Source organism: Ammospiza nelsoni, chromosome Z, assembly GCF_027579445.1.
Source record: "Ammospiza nelsoni isolate bAmmNel1 chromosome Z, bAmmNel1.pri, whole genome shotgun sequence".
In the NCBI taxonomy this organism is placed as follows: domain Eukaryota; kingdom Metazoa; phylum Chordata; class Aves; order Passeriformes; family Passerellidae; genus Ammospiza; species Ammospiza nelsoni.
In genome coordinates this window covers 69914776-69935350 of record NC_080669.1, presented here as the reverse complement: position 1 = coordinate 69935350, position 20575 = coordinate 69914776, and the positions used below count along the sequence as shown (strand labels likewise).

At 39.0% G+C, this 20575-nt stretch overlaps 1 protein-coding gene across 3 annotated transcripts in view; it reads left to right on the top strand.

Annotated features, from left to right (window-relative positions):
* The window catches only part of ARB2A (ARB2 cotranscriptional regulator A), a 254631-nt gene that overhangs the window by 23374 nt on the left and 210682 nt on the right, over positions 1-20575 (top strand). For all 3 annotated transcript variants that reach the window (XM_059493028.1, XM_059493026.1, XM_059493027.1), the window contains 2 exons: positions 2259-2360; positions 4935-5035. In XM_059493028.1, the coding sequence (XP_059349011.1) occupies positions 2259-2360; positions 4935-5035 (203 nt within the window). The remainder of the gene's footprint in view (positions 1-2258; positions 2361-4934; positions 5036-20575) is intronic.

Here is a 20575-nt window from a genome sequence, read left to right as displayed (position 1 = left end):
CTCTGTTGAACTATTTCAAATTGAGTTAGAAAGTCCAAGACCTTAGGTAAGAATGGTAGATCAGATTTGGAAAGATTTGCCAAGCTGTAAGACACTTTAGATAATTTTAATTTGAAAAGTTGCACAAGAAGAAAGTGAACATGTCAGTGGTTTCAGCTCAGAACAGGTGCAGTTCTCCTTAGTGACTGATGAAAGCTGTAAGTCATGACAAGCTGTACCTATTGTGAATAAGCATAATATACCTCATATACTATGGTCCTTGATACTCAGGAGATTGATTTTTTTGGTTTTTTGTTTTTTTTTTTTTTGTATAGTAAGTGACACTTCTGTGTAAATACATCTCAAAATAGATCATGGTAAGATGGTATGGAAACTCAAGTGAAATTAAATTCTAGGGATGCAGTGTCACTGGAGTCTCCTCACCAAGGAGAGAAAGATGTGCTAAAGACTTGCTACCTTGATCTTGTTAAAGTACAAAGGAAGAAAGGACACATTTTTTACATCCTGTTGTGGGAGACTTTGACAAAATTCTTTTCTTTTTCCAAATCATTTGGTTGAGAACCAAGGGAGCTTCTGCAGAACTTCCAAAGGACAGTGTACAAGAGCAAACACGTTATTGCTTGCATGAATTGGATTTCAGGGGACTTGCTGTTAAACAGATGTGATGTAAAAGTGAGCTGTGGCTGACAAAGACAGATTTAGAATCATCCAATCAGTATCTGGTGTTATGTAGACATTTAGATGCTACAGAGATATTGAGAAGCCATAATACTTGTTGGAGAGATGTTGAATTTCAACAACCATACCAGATGGCTTTTGGTCCTCCAGCTTTGCCCAGTGGAATCACTCAGAAGGAAGAGCTGGTGACAGTCATGGATGCTGGAATAAATGTAAAGTGAAGAGTTGTAGAAGTGCAGGTCAAGGAACTCTCAAGAATGTTAAAGATAATTTTCAGTACATTTTAAACAGTAGAAATTCCAAAGTGTTGAATGTATCAATCCTAAGTTTAGGTAATGTGGGTAGCCTACTGGCAGCAAGACCAAGCAAAAATAGTGGTACAAAATATAAAAATAATCATTTTAAGTAATACAAAGATGGAAACATAGTTAATGCTGAATGAAACTTAAAGAAAATTAGTCTTTTCAAACAATTTTCTTTTTCTTGAGCTACAGCGTTGGATAATAATAAAGGTAAAAATCCATATACTTAGAACATCAGGAATACTTAATGTATTTCCTTGGTAAAACACAGTATCTTGATTTATGAAATAATTATAGTTCAAGTCAGTTTAGCACTCTGGAACAGAATGTTTGTGTGGTCTTCAATTTCATCTAATGAACAAGTAGGAAAATGTATTTTGGTGAAATCCTGCTGAATTGTTTCTTGTTTTTTTTTTTTTTTTTAATTAATAATTAGAAAATATGTTAGACACATAGCACTGCATTGTGTGGGTGATATGCATGGAGAAGAGATCATTGTACACTATTACCTGTGTAGCAGTAATTGTTTGGTAGATGCAAAGATGTCTCCACAAGTCTGCCTCTGCTTAAATGTAAATCCTTAAATCTAGGGTAAAGAATGTAGATTATGCTAATTTTAGTGTACTTGCATTGGTGACTGTATGTAGGCTGTACCAGGCCATACAGTCCTAATCTGAAAAGCATGTGTATGCCATGGCTTGCTGTAAAGTGGATGGAAGTTTCTCTACCTTGAGGGCTGTTAAAGGGGGTGGCTGAGCGAAGGATTTAGGCCTAACAGTCTGGGTATCAAAGGAGGGGCTGAAGATTGGTGTGGTCACACATCTGGTGAATGTCAGTGAGATGATGTCCTCAGATAATCTGAACTCCTCAAGAAGGCCTTTAAGATGCTATCAATTATTTGAAACTGAAGCTAGAGAACTTTATGTTAAAACCATGATGCATACCTCAGAGACTTACTTTCTAACATTGAGGTAATGAATCATTGAAACAAATCGCTAAGTCTTTGGTGGCTTCCCTTTCCTCTGGACATTTTTAGATTAACATAGAGATAAATAGGTAGGTAAATAAATAAGTAAATAAATGAGTATGTATACAGGAAGTGAAGTCCAGCTTTTGAACCTTGAACAGGATTTCCATAACAGTGTCCTGTGTTTAGTAATACTGGGATATTCTTCTGTCTGTAAGATCTACAAATATCAGCAAATGCATGTTTTTAGTTTTACAAATGAAATAAAAGACACAGCATGTGTTATGTATTTTTTCTTTTCCTTTTTTTAGATTTATTGTCTAGAATAGACTTGGATGAACTAATGAAAAAAGATGAGCCACCATTTGAATTTCCTGATACTTTGGAAGGATTTGAGTACATTTTTAATGAAAGTAAGTCATACGTGCTTTGTAAAGACCAAATGTAGAATAATGTTGAGCAGTTATCAGAAGTTGAGTTATACCTTATAAGTCCCTATTAAAATTTCATACTTTCCTGTTAGGATTGAAATTTTAAACTTTAGTGCTGATAGACTTGTAAATCTGAGGCCTGTTTTTTATTTCATACAATTATCACAAAAATCCCTCATTTCATACAATGTTGTGGAGTTGTACTGGGCCTACTTTTATGACTTCTTGTTTTCTGTTACAAAAATGTTGTTGATACAAAAATTCTGAAAGTAATTTCTGTAGCATTTCAAAATCAGAATTAAAGACTGGTCACTCATTTAAGGAATGTTTTATTTCCTGATAAATTTTCATTTCCACAGAAGAAGTTGTTTTTTAGATAATAATTTGTCCCAGCTATTCCATTAATACCAATTGGAAAACACCTATGTATGTTGATAGAAGAATAAGCAATATGATAGACTGTCTCTTCTGGTATGGAACATAATTTTACATTGCAGCCAAGTGTGTTGACAACTGCAAGCAAGTACTTCCAGCTAGCTCAGTCTCTGTGTTAAATGACTTAGTATTTATAATTTCCAGTGCATACATTTTAAAATCCAGGTGAGAAACAAACTTCTGAACTAAAGTAATACCAGACTGCAAGAAGTGACTCTTTCAAGATTGTTTAAAACCTGTAGAACAAATGGGAATGTTTACAATTTTACTTCTTTGCAGTGCCTGCTCTGTGAACAGAGGAACTTTAGTTTCTAAATCTGCCTGTTTCACATCTTCCACTTTTAAAGGAAAAAAAAGAGCTTTCCTTTAAATGATAGTCATTTATGCAACACTTAGCTTTTTAATACCCTGATGGCTTTCACAGGTAGGTACTTAGAGACTAAAAGTGTCATGAAAGTGATGCTCTTTCTTTGATGGAAGGAGTTCAGCTCTGTCACTTTTCAGCTCCTTATTTTTAGATCTGCACAGTGTCTGTCTTCCGTATTGACTTCAGAGTTAATGGTTCATATGTGGCTGATAAAAAGGGCTGAAATTTAAATTTTGGGGAATGAATTATTTTACTGAATATTCCATTACTAAACCTCACAGCCTGAGTGACTTCCATAGAATGGGGGAAAACCTATTACATATGCTAAGGGTCAGCAAAGCAAAAAAGTCACCATTTTGCTTTTATATATTTAATTCAAATGTTCAGTCATGTATTTTTATGTCTTAATCATGCTTCTTTTTATGGTGGAAAAGTACAGAAGTTTTTTGTTAGATTATTTAAATCTGAATGAGGCAGGGGTTCCAGAAAGTCAAAACGAAAAATACAGCAGATATTTGTTACTTGTGGCAAGAGTCAGTTCATGTTCATGAATGCCATATTTGAAGAGTATGTATCTGAGAAGAAGCAGCTGAAAGTAACATTATTATGACAAATATGAGAAGGAGGATGTTTGAACCCAACACAGGGGTAGGAAACTGTGGAGAAATACTTCCGTGGTATCTAGTACATGAGGTAAGGCAGGTCTGGAAAAAAGTTAAATCAGCAGATAAGCATAACTACTAGACGTCAGATAACATAACATAGACATAAGATCTTAAACATTTTATTTAAAGCATCTGGAATCAAAGTGTAAAAGTTCTGTAAATACATGAACCAAGTAATTTTTTTCTATCCAAGAGGAAACAATACAGAGGAACCTTTGTTTCAGCTTTGAGAGTTTACTGGCACGTATCACTGTTTCACTGATATACTGCAGTTTTCTGTCATAACTTGTGTTTTGTCTGATAGGCTGAAACATTGTTGGTAAAATATTTGTTCTTGTAGTTGGCTTCCTACTGGTTGCCTTTTTATTATTATCATTGTTTTAACACAGTCCATGACTTCGCAAGTGGTTGTGTTTGGCGTTAACTTTGGCTATAAACAAGGTCAACTACAGGAAGTTACAATGAGAGCAAAAGTAGCATGTAGTTTTGCTCTGAACAAGCATTCTGCTTTATTCTACTGTTGTAGTCTCAGTGAACCCTAAATCTAGGAGGTCTTACTTGATTTCATCTTGGGGTTAAGATATTTTCCCTAACTGCAGACATGGTTCTTTTCAGATTAGCTTAGAAAGTTGTTAAGCTTGAAGATAAATATTTCCCTTACTACCAGGTTCCAGCTCCCTTTTGTATTTGCATTTCTTTATAATGCAGTTAGTTTTGAATTAGAAGATTTGTAGTTACAATTCAATCACCTGCAGATCAAATATTAACTGCTAATGTTTACATTTCACTGTTAATTCATAGCAGTTGAGATGTAAATATGTCTTGTGAAGTACTCTGGCATTTGATATCTGTGTGCAATTTCACTGTCATAATTTCTGTTTAGTGTAATCTAGCAGTGTATACAATAAAATGGGAGTGCAATTTTTTATGCTACAATTGTTTTCTGTTAAAAAGCCTATAACCAAAAATGAGGAGGAATTCATAATGGCTGGATTTTTAGATGTAGACTTCATTTAAAATTTTCAGCAATTGAGTGTGTCTTACTTTTAATGAAGTATATTAACTATAATGATTTTGTTTCTTTTACAGAAGGGCAATTAAGACACATTAAAACTGGGGAGCCATTTGTTTTTAATTATCGTGAAGATTTGCATAGATGGAACCAAAAGCGCTATGAAGCCCTCGGAGAGGTACATAATTTGTGTGGGTGTATGCATGTATGTATATATCCCTCTGTGTAGCATTTAAATATATGCACACATTTAGTATATGTGCGCGTATATATGTGTATATGTGTACATATAAAGGTGTGTATGTGGATGTATATGTGGGTATGTATATATGTGTGTGTGTTCATGTGCTATGGATTTTGTTCTGTTTCTCTGTAGATGCAATATTTTTGCATACATTAATAAAGTTTTAGTGAGGTTCCAGTCATTTAATATAAAGTATTTCAGGATTTACTGCATATTAATGCTCTAACAGTAATTTCTATTGTTTGCTATATAGCTTATGTGGTGATTTAGATTACTGTTTGACTTTAGTATATCTTCATAATAGAATATCATCTACCTATGTAAGTCAGATTACACAGTACAGTATTTTCTTTAACCTTAGTCACCTCATGGATTAAAAAGCTGCGACAATTTTCTTTTTGGCTGAAGATAAATGCATTGGTTGATTTTCTCATGTTACTAGGAGATACCAAGAACCAAATAAAACAGAAATCTGAAGATTAATTGCTTCATTATCTGTTGGTGTATTTGGATGCTACTGGTACTTTCTAGGCAGTTCAGCCCCCCATAACTACCTGCTCACTCCTCACTGTGGAATAGGGGAGAGAATCAGAAGGGTAAAAATGAAAAATTCACAGGCTGAGTTACAGTTTAATAGGTAAAATAAAAGCTATGCACACAATAAGAAATCAATTCACTTCTTTACATCAGCGGGCAGATATATAGCCATTTGCAGGAAAGCAGGGCTTGTTTGTGCATAATGGTGCCTTAGGAAGAAAAGTGCCTTATCCGTACAATCCTGGAATGGGTTTAGGTTGAAAGGGGCCTTAAATGTCATCTAGTTCCAACCCCCTGCCATAGGCAGGGACACCTTCTACTACATGAGGGTACTTGAAGCCCTGACCTTGAAGGCTGACAGGGCTGGGGCATCCCCAGCTTCTCTGGGCAGTCTTCCAGCGCCTCAGCACCCTCACAGTCAAGAATTTCCTCCTAAGATCTAATCTAAAGCTACCTGCTTTTGCTAGGTTTGAAGCTATTGCCCTTTGTCCTATCACTCCATGTTCTTGTCAGCAGTCCCTCTCCAGCTCTCTTGAGCCCCTTTACTGGAAGCTGCTGTAATGCCTCTCTGGTGATGTCTGTTCTCTGGGTTGAGCAGCCCAAAGTCACTCAGCCTGGTTCATGGGAGAGGTGTTCCAGCCCTCTGGGGGTGCTCCTTGCTTGCTTGCTCAGCTTTTCTCAGCCTGGGCTCTCTGCTGTAGCTGCCCAGCTGTTTGTCCTGCCAGAGCTTTGTTGCCAGGGATTGATGAAGCTTGCTTTTTACCTTATTCTCATCATTCTTGCCAAGAACTGTGGCAGGGAGTAGAAAGTGAGTGGGGCTACTGCAGGTGCTTCTCACATGTTTCGCTTGGTATACTTTTCCAAATAAGGGGTAGTGCTGTGTCTTGATACACGCTTCTTCTGAGAGAAAATACTGTTGCATGGCCTGTGTGTATGGATGTTTTTGTGTGTCTGCACTGTTCAAATATTTCCATTTTCCAAATGAGTGAGTTGAACAAGACATGACTCTAAAGATCAGTGTGGGCTTCCTGTGTCACCACACTTTCCTATGCATATTTGGAAATACATGGCGGATTTTGCATTCTGTGCATCTGAAAAGTATGTGTACTTCAACCCACAGTAGTATGAAAAGCTTTTTGTGACTTTTTTTTTGGTGCACTTTTTCTGGGACCAGGCATCTTGTGTGTGTGATCTGTGTTGTACATTTTCCTTAGTTATAGTCATTCTCCATGTTCCAGTTTGAATGATCTTTTAAAATGCACTTTGTTTATATTGGTCGGTAAAGATCAAGGAAGGCTTAAGGTCAGATATCTGACAGGGAATTGTTCTAAGTTGTCTGCTTTGTGTTTTTAGAGAAAAAACTCCCTAATATGTCTTTCAGTCTTTTTCTACTAGGTGCTCAGTACCACATAATTGTTTGAACAAGCCACAGATTTATAGTTGCTCCATTGTCTGGTTTTGATGTAGTTATTTGGGAACACAGGAGGTGCTGTTCCTTGGTAATTATTCACATAAATAAAATCTTGTTTTGCGCCATAAATTAGTGGGTCACTGATGCAAACGTTGAATAATACTGGAGTGGTGTATCACCCTCTGATAAGCTGTTTTGTAGTCTAAGGTGAAGATGTGTTTAGCAAACTGTGGTAGCTTAAGAAGCAGTCACTCAAATGATTTGTAAAGTGATGTAGTAAAATCTGGCCTTAGGCCTTTGCTTTGAAACATCATCCTTTGGTTGTAGGAGTTCTTTAATGTGCATTTAGGGTTCAGTTATGTAGCTTGCCATCCAGTGAGATAATGAAGTAGCTATATTTGTATCACTGAACAAAATTGTTTTATGTATTCAGTGTTTCCATTGTTAGTTCAGTCATTGCATGCTGGTTTTCTAATTTTTAAAGAATATGTATATCTTGCACAAGAAAGCTTTTTTTTACTGTGCATATACATAATATACATATATACATATATATATATATATATATATATATATATATATATTTGTTTGTTGTGGAGTGTTTTTAATGTGTTTTATTGATTTTAAGAAGTGAGTGTGCTCCCTGGCCTTATAATACCAGCATCATTCTCTCTTTTCTGAGCATTAATAAATTTCAATTTGGTTATCCATGGGGTTTTTTTGCTGATAAAAATCATGAATACACTGTCTGTGATGTTCTGTCATTTTTCTGATTGTGTGGAAATTGGTTCTTCAAAAATCAAAATGGTTTCCATACATCTCCTCTCCTTATATCTTTTTTTTTTCTTCATTCACTGATCAGTTATTTCAGGCACACAATTTTTTCCTGCAGCCTTTTGATATGTGTTGTTAATAGACAATTTAGTGAACTGTTAATAATTTTGTGATTCTGGTTCAGTCATTGCTATTGTGGCATTGAATTTTGTAGAGAGCCTCTCCATTTGCTTTTTAAAAATTAAAATGGCAGCAGAAGTGCATAGAACATAGTGTTGCAGCTGCTTCGAACTGATGATTAATCTTTGTGGCAAGTTTGAAGTATGATTGAGAAAAATTTTGTGCAACAGTTTAGTTATTGCAGGCTTTTGCTGACTTTCTGCTTTCATACTCATGTAATATCCAGAGTATCCTAGCATCAGAAGGTAGATATTGTCTGTTGCTTTGCATGTATCTTACAGCCTAAAGGCAGTTATAATTTGTTGATTACTTGGAGGCCATTGAACACTGGCATTAATATTTTTGGGAATGCCTTCACTGATGAAGAGACTTTTATGTGTGCTGACAGTTTACTTCTCTACCAATGTCTTGGAAAATTCAAAGAGGATTTGTAAATATGTAGATTATAATGTGGACATTAACATAAATATCTCTGCTGTGATCCTATTCAAGTTAATGCCATGTCTTGCAGTTGCAGCCGTTCTGACCTGCAAAAGGATCTACCTGCCTGTAGGCAGGTAGTAGCAAAAGAATTGAGATGGTTTTTTGCTTTCACCGTAGTATAATATTTTGTATTTATGTAGAACAGATACGTTAAACAAAGAAATGGAACACTTAAATCAGAAATTCCTGGTGTCATGTATGATAAGATACAGTTAATTTTATGTCATCAAAGAAGTCTTCTTCCACTAAATAAACTGCTTTAAAGTATGTCACAAGTGTTAGATCCAGCTCATCACAAAGTAGATTGCCATCAAGGTTAATATTTGATTAGTGTGCGTGTGATAAGTATGTAAAATTATGACCTTGACACCCATAATTCAGATGGCTGGGAGTAAAATTGGATTTTTATTTCCAGATCTCCTTTAAGTTAAAGAACAGCTTGGTCTCAACATGATTTAAAAAATAAGTGTTCACCTGCTACTAATTTCCTCCTTGGTTGCAAAGATCATTATTTGTTTTTGATGACTGAGAGGCTATTTACATAGCACAAATGAAAGCATAGAGCAGCAGAAGAGGACATGTAAGTTAATGAAGAAGGAAGCATTAAGTAGTCTGCATTTGAAAGAGTAGCTTCTTGCATGAATAACCCAAAATCTGATGATAGGCTGCACGTGCACCTGATAGTACTTAAGGTCCAATCTTGCAGCCAAAGCTCATGTGAATAAACTCAATAGGTCTGATCTTATGAATAAGGGCTTCAGGATCAAGTTTCAAATAAAATGTGCAGATTATTAGTAGAAATCCTTACACTCTTAGTTTCAGTTTCTTTGCAATTTGTCATTGAACATTCCAGATTTTCTCTGGCTAGCAACACTTTGATATAAAGTACATGCTTCACACTATGATCGAGCAAAATTGCATGTGTACCTCAACTTCTTAAAACAGATTTGCTCTTACTTATTTAGTATTTAGAAAAACTCTTACTGAGTCAATGAAATAAATTTATAGTGATGTAATGTATTGTTGGATTAATGAACATTTGCCTTTGTGGAATGCCTGCTTGGCTTGGCCTGTTGAAGAGGTTTTGCTGTTCAGAGATGAGATACCAAATACTTAACGGGTGTCTGTGAATTGAATTTTTTCAGTGTCTTGTTCTACGGCCAAATAAGGATGAACTTCCATGGAGGTAGTAAAAAGGTTTTCTAAAACTCCTGTTTCAGAGGGAGAGTGAAAGCATCTAATTCAAATATCTCCCCTGTCCTGATTTCTGAAAGCGGTTAATTTCTGGTTTGTGTGATCTCCTCTGATAGTGCTGTTTCTCTGCAAGTTATGCCCCATTTTGGTGGTTTAGGAGTGGTACTCTTCAATTCAGTCGTTCCACTGAGGCACTCCAAACCATGTGCTGCTTCCTTCCTTCCCCCTCCCTCTCTTCCCCTGTGATAGGATGGAGAGCACTGGGGGCAAAAAAAGTAAATATGATGGGTTGATATAAGAACAATTTGCTGGAAACAGCAGTGAGATAAGAAAATCAGCAGAAACAGCAAAAATATTAATATCAAAGAGTGTGCAAAAGCAAAAGAGTGATTTCCATGCAAAAGGCTCACCATGGAGGTCTGATCCATGCAGCCAGGCTCCGTTGCTCCAGAAGTGAGCCCTTCCCTGTTTGTGGGAGGTGCAGAATAATCTTGGGGTCCTAGCTATGCCCCTGCTCTGCTGTGCAAATGAGCCCTGTCCTGATCAGAATCAGGGCCCCCATCTACTAATGAACATTGCAGAAGTCTTTTTGCTTTGGCAAAATTTTACAGTGGAATCAATGTCACAAAAAATATTTACAATTGCACCTCTCCTTGAGCTACACATCACATTTCCCCATCCATCTATATTACCCATGAAATGCACTCAGGTCCTTCAACAAAAACAATCCCACTGATGGGTTTGCCTTTGTTGGAGGCCAACTAATCCAAACTGTCACCCCTAACAGATTCCTCATATGCACAATGTAACTCTGTCCCTTCTGTGGTATGTAGGGGTTTTCATTGGGCAGGGCCAGCTAGATTGGAGCCTGTAGTGTTAACTAACCAGGTAGTCTTCAAATAAATGTAGATCCCCGTGTTTGAAGTTTCCACCACCCATTGCTTTCAATGTGGTTTTAATAGTCCATTGCATCATTCAACCACCAGAGGCTGGTGCATGACAGGGAACGTGATACCCACTCAATCACTCAATATTGTGATCTCTGGGCATGTGGTCTATGAGGCTATTTTTGGAACCAGTCTCATTGTACTGATGCCTTTTCCTGGTCTTAAAAAATTGAGAGCCAGACACACTTGATGGATAAGGGGTTTTTACCTCGGTAGTTTAATAAGAATGCTGTGGTGCACCATTTCATCAAGGTGGGATGTGCCGCAAAGCACACACGCTATAGATAGCGTATACAATTTATAGACTTTACTAATTAGCATACCTAACAAATATGTCCCAATGGAAGGCCTGGATGAATGGCATGGTATTCCCCCATTCTAGGAATTCCCCCCTGGATGGGCCAAGTTTCTAGTTTGCAGGATATGTTCTAGAGAAAACCTTTGTTTCCCAGATAGTGTAGGGTTTTCCAGCCTCCTCCTATAACGCTTCTACGATGTTTGGTCTCCTGGCCTAACAAAATACTAGGGCTATGTTAAGTTACCAGACATAAGGAATTACAAGTATGCGTGCTAAAAATACTGAGCATACTTGAAGGTTATATAAGAGGTATATAAAAGAAAAGGCAAAACATCAGTACAACTCCATTTTTTCTGGGGTGCCATGTTGCCATAGGATTTGCTTTCTGAGGCCCAAGCTATCATTCCAGCTCCCTGTGAGGCACAGGGTTAGGGTGAGGGCAATGTAATTATTAACCTGCCAAACCTTCCGCTATTTGTATTTCAGCCATCATCCACCACGCCACAGGGGCTGTACCTGCTTGGTCTGCTTGATCACAGTGCATGTTTCACAGATATGGATCAGCTGGGAAATGGTGTCCATCGTTAAATCCACCCCATAGTTAAGCCACAAGCTCATCTGTATTGTTACATCTCTTCCCTGCTGGCCTGAGGCATCATGGGCCCACCAACCAGCAATAATTCACCCTTATGCTGCCAGTCAAGATCCACCTGAGGCACTTTAATTGGCAGCCCAATTCACCTGTCCATTCTTGCAATGCTCTTCAGTATCCTGACTCCTGTGTGCATGTATTGCATACATTAAATGCCTTTACAGCCAGCTTCTCTACCTGAGTAGTGATGTCTTGCCACAATTCTTCAGCCCAGATGGGTTTACCTCTGTCCTGCCAGTGGTCTTTTTCCATTGGTCCAGCCACCCCTGCAGTGCATTTTCTGCCATCCACAAGTCAGTGCAGAGGTGCAGCACTGGCCCTTTCTCTCATTCAGCGATATCTAAAGCCAGCTGGATGGCTTTCAGCTCTGTGACCTGACCTGATGCACCTTGTCCCTCTGTAGCTTCTGTGACTCACCATGTACAGCTGCTTTCAGTTTTCAGTGAAGAGATCATATTCCTTTTGATTTTCTGGCAGCTTATTATATGATGGGGCCTCATCAGCATATGTAACTTCCTCCTCCTCTTCTAATGATAATCCACATTTTTTCCTTCACGCTGAGTCATGATCCCTGGGCACTGGCATTTGCTGTTTAAGCTTTCTGTGTGATGAGAGTTATCCAATTACTCCACATAGTATTGGTGGCATGTTGTGTGGACGGGACTTTGCCTTTGAACATTCTGCCCAGCACTGGCAGTCAGGGTGCCAGGAGGAGCTGAGCTTCGGTGGTCATCACTTCTGAAGCAGCTCAAGGCCCTTCATAAGCTGCCAGAATCTTTTTCAGTTGTAATGTAGTGGGCCTCAGATCCTTTGTATCCCCAACTCCAGAACCCCAGCGGTTCATCCTCCTCATCTCTGGTACTTTTCCAGAGATTCCAGGAAGGATCATTCTCCCTGACTGTAGTGTAGACCATGTTTTTCATATCCTCTCCTCTTCTTACTGCCTCTAGAACTACTGCATGAAAAATCTCCTGTTTGATTTGTTAAAAAGCTTGCCATTTAGGACACCACTTAAAATCATCCTTCCTCCAGATCACATGCTAGAGAGGGCTCACAATCTGACTGTAATCTGCAATATGCATCCTCCAAAAACCCACAGCATCTATTCTTAGCCTGTGTTTCCTTCTTGACGGTTGGCAGGGACATAGCTGCTACTTGGTAGACCATGTCCATTCAAGTTCAATGGTGTCCATCTTGCCATTTTACTCCCAAAAAAAAAAATTCCTGGACAGATCCCTTGATCTTACTTTTCTTCACAGCAAAAGCAACCTTCAGAAGGATTTGGATTATGTTCTCCTCTTTCTCACAAACTTTCTCTGCTATGTTCCCCAGCAATGTGGTGATGTCATCAATGTAGATGTTCTGGAGTCTCACCCTTTTCCAGTGCAGTCTGGGTCTGTCCAAGGTAAATAGTGGGCCTGGGTTTCCAACCCTTGCACATCCAGTTCCAGGTGTACTTTATCCCTTTCTAGATGGCAGCAAACTGTGGCCTGCACTCATGGCTAAACATACGGAGAAAAACACATTTGCAATGTCAGTGGTGGCACCATTTTGGTGCCTTGACTCCATACTGAAGTTCCAGCACACCTGGCACAGCAGTGTTCGGTGGTGGTGTGACTTTTTTCAGGCCATGATAGTCCACTGTCAGTCTCCACTGCACTTACACACTGGCCATATGGGACTACTAAAGGGTGAGTGAGCCTTGCTGGCCACTCACCAGAGTGGTTCTCCAGAGCCCATCTCATGGCTGGGGTTCACAGTCCTGGCTGACGTGCTGCTATCAATGGTGCACTCCTTTGGTAGTGGTTGGTACGTGCTGTTCTTCAACCCTTAGCAGTCCCATAGCAGAAGGATCCTTTGAGAGAACAGGCAAGGTACTTAGCTGTCTGACTTTCTCTGTCTCCACAGCAGCTCTCCCAAAAGCCTACCAATGGCCTTTTGGGGTCCTTGAAATACCCTCTATTACAACCTGCCCTTGAAGGTGAGGGTAATGCAGGTTCTTGCTGATAGATCCTCTTAGGACAGATTTGAGTGAAATGACAGAGACATCAGTGTCTATAAGTATATATAAGTAAGTTTATTTTAGAACAGTTTTGTTGTAATGAAAAGCAGATATGTAGCTGATTTAGTTATTATTGTCTTGGTTTAAGATAATTTAAGAGGGACACTTAAAATAAGGTACTTAAGCAATAAGGGGAAATTAGTATGAGTAGATGTAAGTGGAAAAAATATAACAGTTTATTGAAGAAATTGAATAGTGACAGGCAAAAAATTAACAGCTGTTTTTTGGTTTGGTTTGGTTTTTTTAAATATAGAATAACAGCAGTAGTATTATGATTTACATGTAAAATGTTCACTAGGTAGCTGGATCTGACCCCTTGGCAGCCATGGTACCCTAACCAGAAGAGACCCCTTCTCCCAGCAGGAGAGTCCCCTTCTGATGGCACAGCAATGATGTGAGCTGGTATAGAATAAAGCCTGGGTCCCAGCCATGCCCCTTCCAGGCTACTGCAAAAATGTTCTGTTCTTGCCAAAAATAACCTCTGTTCTTGCCAGACCAGGACACCCATCTACTAATCAATATTGCAGAAGGTTTTTTGCTTTAACAAAATTTTGATGTGGAGTCAATGCCACAAAAAACATTTATGGCTGCAATGTTTGGACAGAAGTATAAAGGTAGGCAGATGAGAGAGATAGCCAGGATCTTTAAAATATGTGAAGGTGTGATCTCATTTCTTACTACATAGAGAAGAATCTATGTGGAACAGAGAATCTTGAGTATACCAGCTGAAGGAAGAGCCTGAATGAGCCATATCACTTTATGGACAGCAAAGGCAGTTATAAATGCAGTACTTTAGGAATCCATGCCCTATGTGTTATAGGGCTTTTTTTCATACTAGTTCGATTTTTTTCAATTTTTGCTAGGTAAGTGTGAAATAGAAAAATGGCAAAGAAGACTTTAAACAAATCAGGTAAAACAATTAAAATTGGGGCATAATACGGAATTTCTCTCTAATAGTAGTTCCTAAGCTCTAAGTAATATGTTTCTAGAAAGTTCCAGTCTTTTCCCATTTTTGAATCAATGTTTCTGATAACAGAGAAAGAGGCAGCTGAAAAAAATTTAAATTAAATATGTGTACAGTCTTTGTAATTTTCTGAAGATGTGAGCTTTTAACAGTTCGTTAATTTTCGGCATTTCTTTTTTCTGAGTGAAGTAAATGGACAGCTAGGATTCAGGACTACTTAACAGTACCTACGGAAATTTAAATATGAATCTTCATTACATGCAGTATATTCATTTGCATATGCTAAATCAGCTTTCAAAATCTGGTGTTTGTGAAGACTTTTTAGTGGCATGATTATGTCAGATGTGCTTCAGTGAACTCTTCTAGTTTGCAGGCAGCAATTGGCAGTACGTTGGTTCATCAGAGTAACATGACAGTTCTCGAAAGGTTCAGAGATAGTTTTATAATTATTGTTAGCATGATTTTTGAAAGAAATGATGAGCATCTCATAAACCCAGATGGGAGTTTGTTACGTTGTTGATAAATGTGTTTTACATTTTTAAATTGATAAACAGTGAAAAGCGGAAAAGATACAATAAGGCAGATGGTTGTTTATAAAGCACTTGTAAGTTGCTGCAATTCAAAGAATGGTACTAATTGTTAAAAAGAAGACAAAAATTGGAATAGGGGGAGTGTTTCAATGAGTTCATCATAAGCTTTTTAAAAATAAAACCTTCAGCAGCTTTAGTTCAATTAGAACCACCCTTGCCATTCTAGTTTACATGCAAAGGTTTATGCTCTCAGTTCTTAACTTTTGTACCCGCCATTTTCATGTAGCTGAAATTAAAGCTACAGCTAATCTACCTGTATGTATCCATTTCTTTCTTTTTCTTTTTTGTGGCTTGAAAAAAACCACAAAATTTATTGCACAGCAGAATGAAGTTGAATTATCACTGAACTTATTGTTTCCATAAAAAAGAATGAGCAAACTCCAAAATCAAGCAGACATTTTACAACAAGGAAGTAAAATGGTAGCTAGTTGACTTGTTTTTTGTTCAAGGAGTGGTGAAGAAAATGTTTTTTGACAACTATGTGACCAAAATAAATACATATTTAAGTAGTGCTTAGGCAGAACACTAGTCAGTATGTGTGATGAAACAAGTTGGTGCACCTTTCTCTTGTGAATGTTTAGGTCGACTTTCCATTAGTGATCTTAAAAGTCTCCATGAAAGATGAAGTATTTTCCTTTGTTTTCAGCATGAGTTTTTTGAAAAACAGATATGTAGATTTACTGCCTTGATCAAGCATCTCTTATAAAATATGTTTATTTTCAATTGCAGAACTCTGGAAGAGCTTGTTCTTTCACAGGATTTTCAGCTTTTGCATGATAAAGACGTCTATGCTTTAGATATCTATAGATATCTATAGATACCTATACATTTAATTTCTCTGGGGATATTTTTATTAACACTTAGCAGAGCACTGATATTGTCAGGGAAGCTGTATCAGTTGTGTCAGTCTTGAAATAATTTGTTGAGTTGCTGGTCAGCAACTAGTTATATCAGGCTGGTCAGCTAAAAAAATGCAGAGTGCCTTCAAGCAGGAACATCCTAACTCTTATAATAGCTACAGGTCTATCTGCCTGCTCTAGTGATGCAGCTTCTGGGTGTAAAGGAGATCCTAGATGAAACTCACTCTGGTGAAGTGCAAGAGGTAACCATGGGTAGATGGAGCTAGACTTACAGTATGACTGTGAAGCTGACTTCTAGGGGAGAAAATGTTGCTGATTTTCAAGTTTTATAAGGTGGTCATATGTAATGATTCACTTAAGTTTTGTGAAGTTTGTATGAAAACTTTAGAAGAAGCAGCTCAAATCTTCTGTAGCTGTTACCTTAACCTCTGGGAGGATACTGAATGTCAAGACTGTACAGTCAGAATGTGACATAGACCAAGAGAAGAAAGAACAACTGTTTTAATGTCTTGCTCCATAGTTAAATCCAAAAGAATTAATTGCTCTAGGCAATGTTGGCCTACTTTTATGCCACTTCAGGATAATATTTAAGCTCTGTGAAAAGTTTGAAAGCTCTTCATATGCAACTGTGTTCTTTCCATTTTTGGTACCAAACAGCTGTGCTTTCTACATGCTGTCAGGTTTTGACCTTAGCTTTAATTATGGGAAAAGTAGTTTCAAGCTCCTGCTCTGAGACTATTTAAAAACTGCATGTCTCAACACCTAGCTCTAAAACTCTACAGGGAATTTGTAGGTTTGATCAGGACTGTGTTCTTATGTAGCTTTCAGTATGTGTTCTTTAGAATAGTGCTTTCTAACCTGAGGGTAAGCACACAAGAGAAAGCAACTAGGAAAGCAAACCCAGGACTACTTAGCAATCCATGTCTTTACTAGAAAAATGTGTAAAGGTCTGCACACTTCAGGTTCAAAAATACTTAGGTCTTTAAGAAATCAGAATAAGCTCATCCTTCAGTGAGAGTTTGTTTCCTTTACAGTGTATCTGCTTTAAATATCAAAGCTGTGCCTTTTTTAGGTGCTCCTGTTGGTATGGATCCTGCCACCTCTTCCCAAATTCCTCTGTTATTCAGTTCAGTGGGAAAAACCTGGTTGTGTGTACAGATCAGGGAACAAAAGGCTGAGAAGCAGTGCTGTGGAGAGGGACTTGGGATTTTGGGGTTTTTTGTTAGTGCAATGCTGCATATCAGTAAACAATGTGCTCTGGCAGCTGGGGGCATCAGGCCCATCAGTGCCAGCCACTCAGGGGAGGGGATTGTCCTGCTCTGCCCTGCCCTGGGGTGTCTCACCTTGAGTACTGTGTGCAGTTTTGGGCACCATAATATCAAAAAGATATTTAAGCTATTAGCAATCTGAAGGAGGGCCATGAGGATGGTGAAGAATCTGGAGGGGAAGCCTTATGAGAAGTGGCTGAGATCACTTGGTCTGTTTGGCCTGGAGGAGACTGAGGGACGACCTTGTCACGTCCTCAGCATCCTCACAGGGGGAAGCAGAAGGGCGAGAACTGACCTCTTCATTCTTGTGTACCAGTGACAGGACACAAGATAGCAACATGAAGCTATCATGAAGGAAGGTGCAGGTTAAAGATAAGGAAAAATTTCTTCACACAGATGCCACTGAACACTGAAACAGATTCCCAGGGAAGTGGTCACAGCACCTAGGCTGTCCGTATTCAAGAAGCATTTGGACAACACTTGGGGACATGGTGTGAATCTTTGGGCTGTCCAGTGCAGGAACAGGAGCTGGATTCAGTGATCCTCATGAATCCCTTCTAACTCAGCTTATTCTGAGTGTCCGCTCTCTCCTTCCTTCGCCCAGTGCTTTGTAGTCCCGCTCTCGCCTGTGCCACCCACTATGAAAGTTTCAGTTTCCAAGTTCATATTGCCTTCCACCAACTCATATTTCAAGACATGTGTCATGATGCACTTCAAAAGGTATTACCTGATAGTACGTATGCCATTACTCATTTCTACTGTATTTCACAAAAGTGCACGTTAAGAGGGTTGTGTGCCTTGAAACGAGTTTATAGTAGTAGGAAAGGAAACAGCTTGTTTGATAACATCAGTTTATACTCACAGTTGTCAGCCAGGAACAGAGCCCTTGTTTGTCCTGAATTTCGATCTACTGTTAAGTTTACAGTGTCACATCACTTCTTTTTGAAGTGTTTAGGGAATGTCATGGACCATTGGATGCTACTTTGCTAGGTCTACATAAGGATTAAACATGAAATAAAAGGTCTGATAAATTCTTGCAGATATCAGCATAGTTCAGTGCTCTTGGTTGCAGTGGTCTAGTATGCAAAAAATACTTCCAGATGTATATGGTTGTAGGTAAATAAAATTAAAATAATTTTCACAGCAGGTAAGTTGAATTCACCTTCTGGAAGTTACCAAGTTGCATACTGAGTTGCAAGTCATGTTTTATCAGTTCTCCATCAGTAAGCTAAAACTGGAAATTAATAAAGTATGTAATTAATATTTCTTTCTGGAGTAAATCTTCCTTTATACACATACTGTACGACTGAGTAATTTCAAAGTAAATCTGTAATATGATATTCACTTATCTTTCTGTAAGACAAATCTGATGTCAGTTCACAGTCAGCCTAAGAATTAAAATATATTTTTTATTTTCTTCAGCTGTCTTTTAGAAAGTTTTTCTCGTTGGCAAAGTAGTCAGTATATTCTTCTAGTTTCAGTTTCTTGGGCTTACCTTTCCATCTTCACAGGAAACCAAATGAGGATTTTGTTAGTTAGTCTAGAAAGTTGCATTTATTTGGTTGCAATATTAAATGAACTGCTAGTAATTTTTGACATAAAAATAGCCTGTAACCCTAGAGATAATATAGGCAAAATGAACACAAATTAAGTAAATCATAAGGGGACTAGGAGTGGAAAGTGAACATTTTTAGTGTCATTTAATGTTTTGTTGAAAATATAGCTGCATTTTTGTGGAGAAAAAGGATACATTCAGTAACACATAACATCCTTAGATCATAGCAACTTATTTTTGGATGCTTTGCAATATTCAGGAGTGCAGATGCTCTTGATCTTGCATTTCAAGTCATAATTTTAAGAGTACCGTGTTGGAAGAATATTTCTAAGCAGCAGAAATAGCAGAAGAAGCCATACTTCTCCTTAGCAAAACCAAGATTGTTTGGCTGACTATTAAAAGGAGCGTTCAGTCGAGCAAGGGATGATCTCCAGACAACTTGCAGGCAATCCAGAAGAGGCTTTAGGGACAAATGGGCGTAGCATGCCACTGAGGGTGTGGCACTGCTGTTCGTGGGCAGTTCTCCTGAGCAGGGGTAGCACAATGGGTGCAGACAGGCTCTGGGTGATGGGTTGTGTCTTTTGGTTGGTCGTGGGTTGGTTTTTTTTCCAAGCAATGGTTTACGAATGGTCAAAAGCCTGCTGCTGCTGCTGCCAGCAAAACTGCACTAAGCCCAAAGAGAACCCGGCAAGCCTGGGCAGTACCAGAGCACAGTGCTAAAGGCACCTGTGCGTGGTGTGAGCTGGTGAATGATCTGCTCTGTCAGGTAGCAGAGCTTAAGCAAGAGGTAGAAAGGCTAAGGAGTATTAGGGAGAGCAAAAAGAGAAATAGACTTGTGGAGTTACAGCCTTGCAACCTGAGAGGAGCTTGGCAGGAGTCAGAGGAGCCCCGTCCTATAGCCTCGTCCTGCAGCCACAGGAGCTGGACGAATGCCGGCTAGCCGCTCCCGGAGTGGCCGGAGGAGACCGCGAATTCCGCCACTCCCAGGTTCTTCGCAAGAACACCGGATAGTGGTGCCGTCTGCGGCGTGGGTGGCGCGGGCGAGAGCGGGACTACGAAGCACTGGGCGAAGGAAGGAGAGAGCGGACACTCATACCGGTGCCAAGGCGCTGTATTGTCCCAAGCGGGGCCAGTGACGGTGTCAGAGAAATAAGCGTTTGGGAAGGCACTGATAAAGGGAATGGGCGTGACAGGAGGAGACACGAGGGAACCAATAAACGAAGCCCAGGGGAGGAGCAAAGGGCACAACTGAACCAATAAGTATTGCATGGGGGAGGGAAAAGGCTCAGGAGGCGAATCATATCTTAAATAAGGGATAATTGACATAGAAGTTTATCGAAATAAAGGGGGGGGGGGGGTGGTTATAGTGATGGACAGGGAAACTGGGCAGCAGCAGGAGGGAGGAGATAAACTTAAGAGGACATAAAGGGAAGGACTAGGGGATCGGTTACCTTGACAGACAGGTCACTGGCAGGAAAACGAGGGACAGATAACTCAGGGACGAACCATTATGAGGGAGGAACATGGCGGAACCGAAGGTCAAACCATATTCTCAATTTATAAAAAATAGCCAACTTTACAGCAAAACCTATATAAAACACACAATGCTACACCGTCCCTCTTACCATCAGGCAGAAGGAGGAGACCCAGCAGGCGGGGGGAATGGAAATGGGTACCTACTCAGAGAGGTAGCAAAATT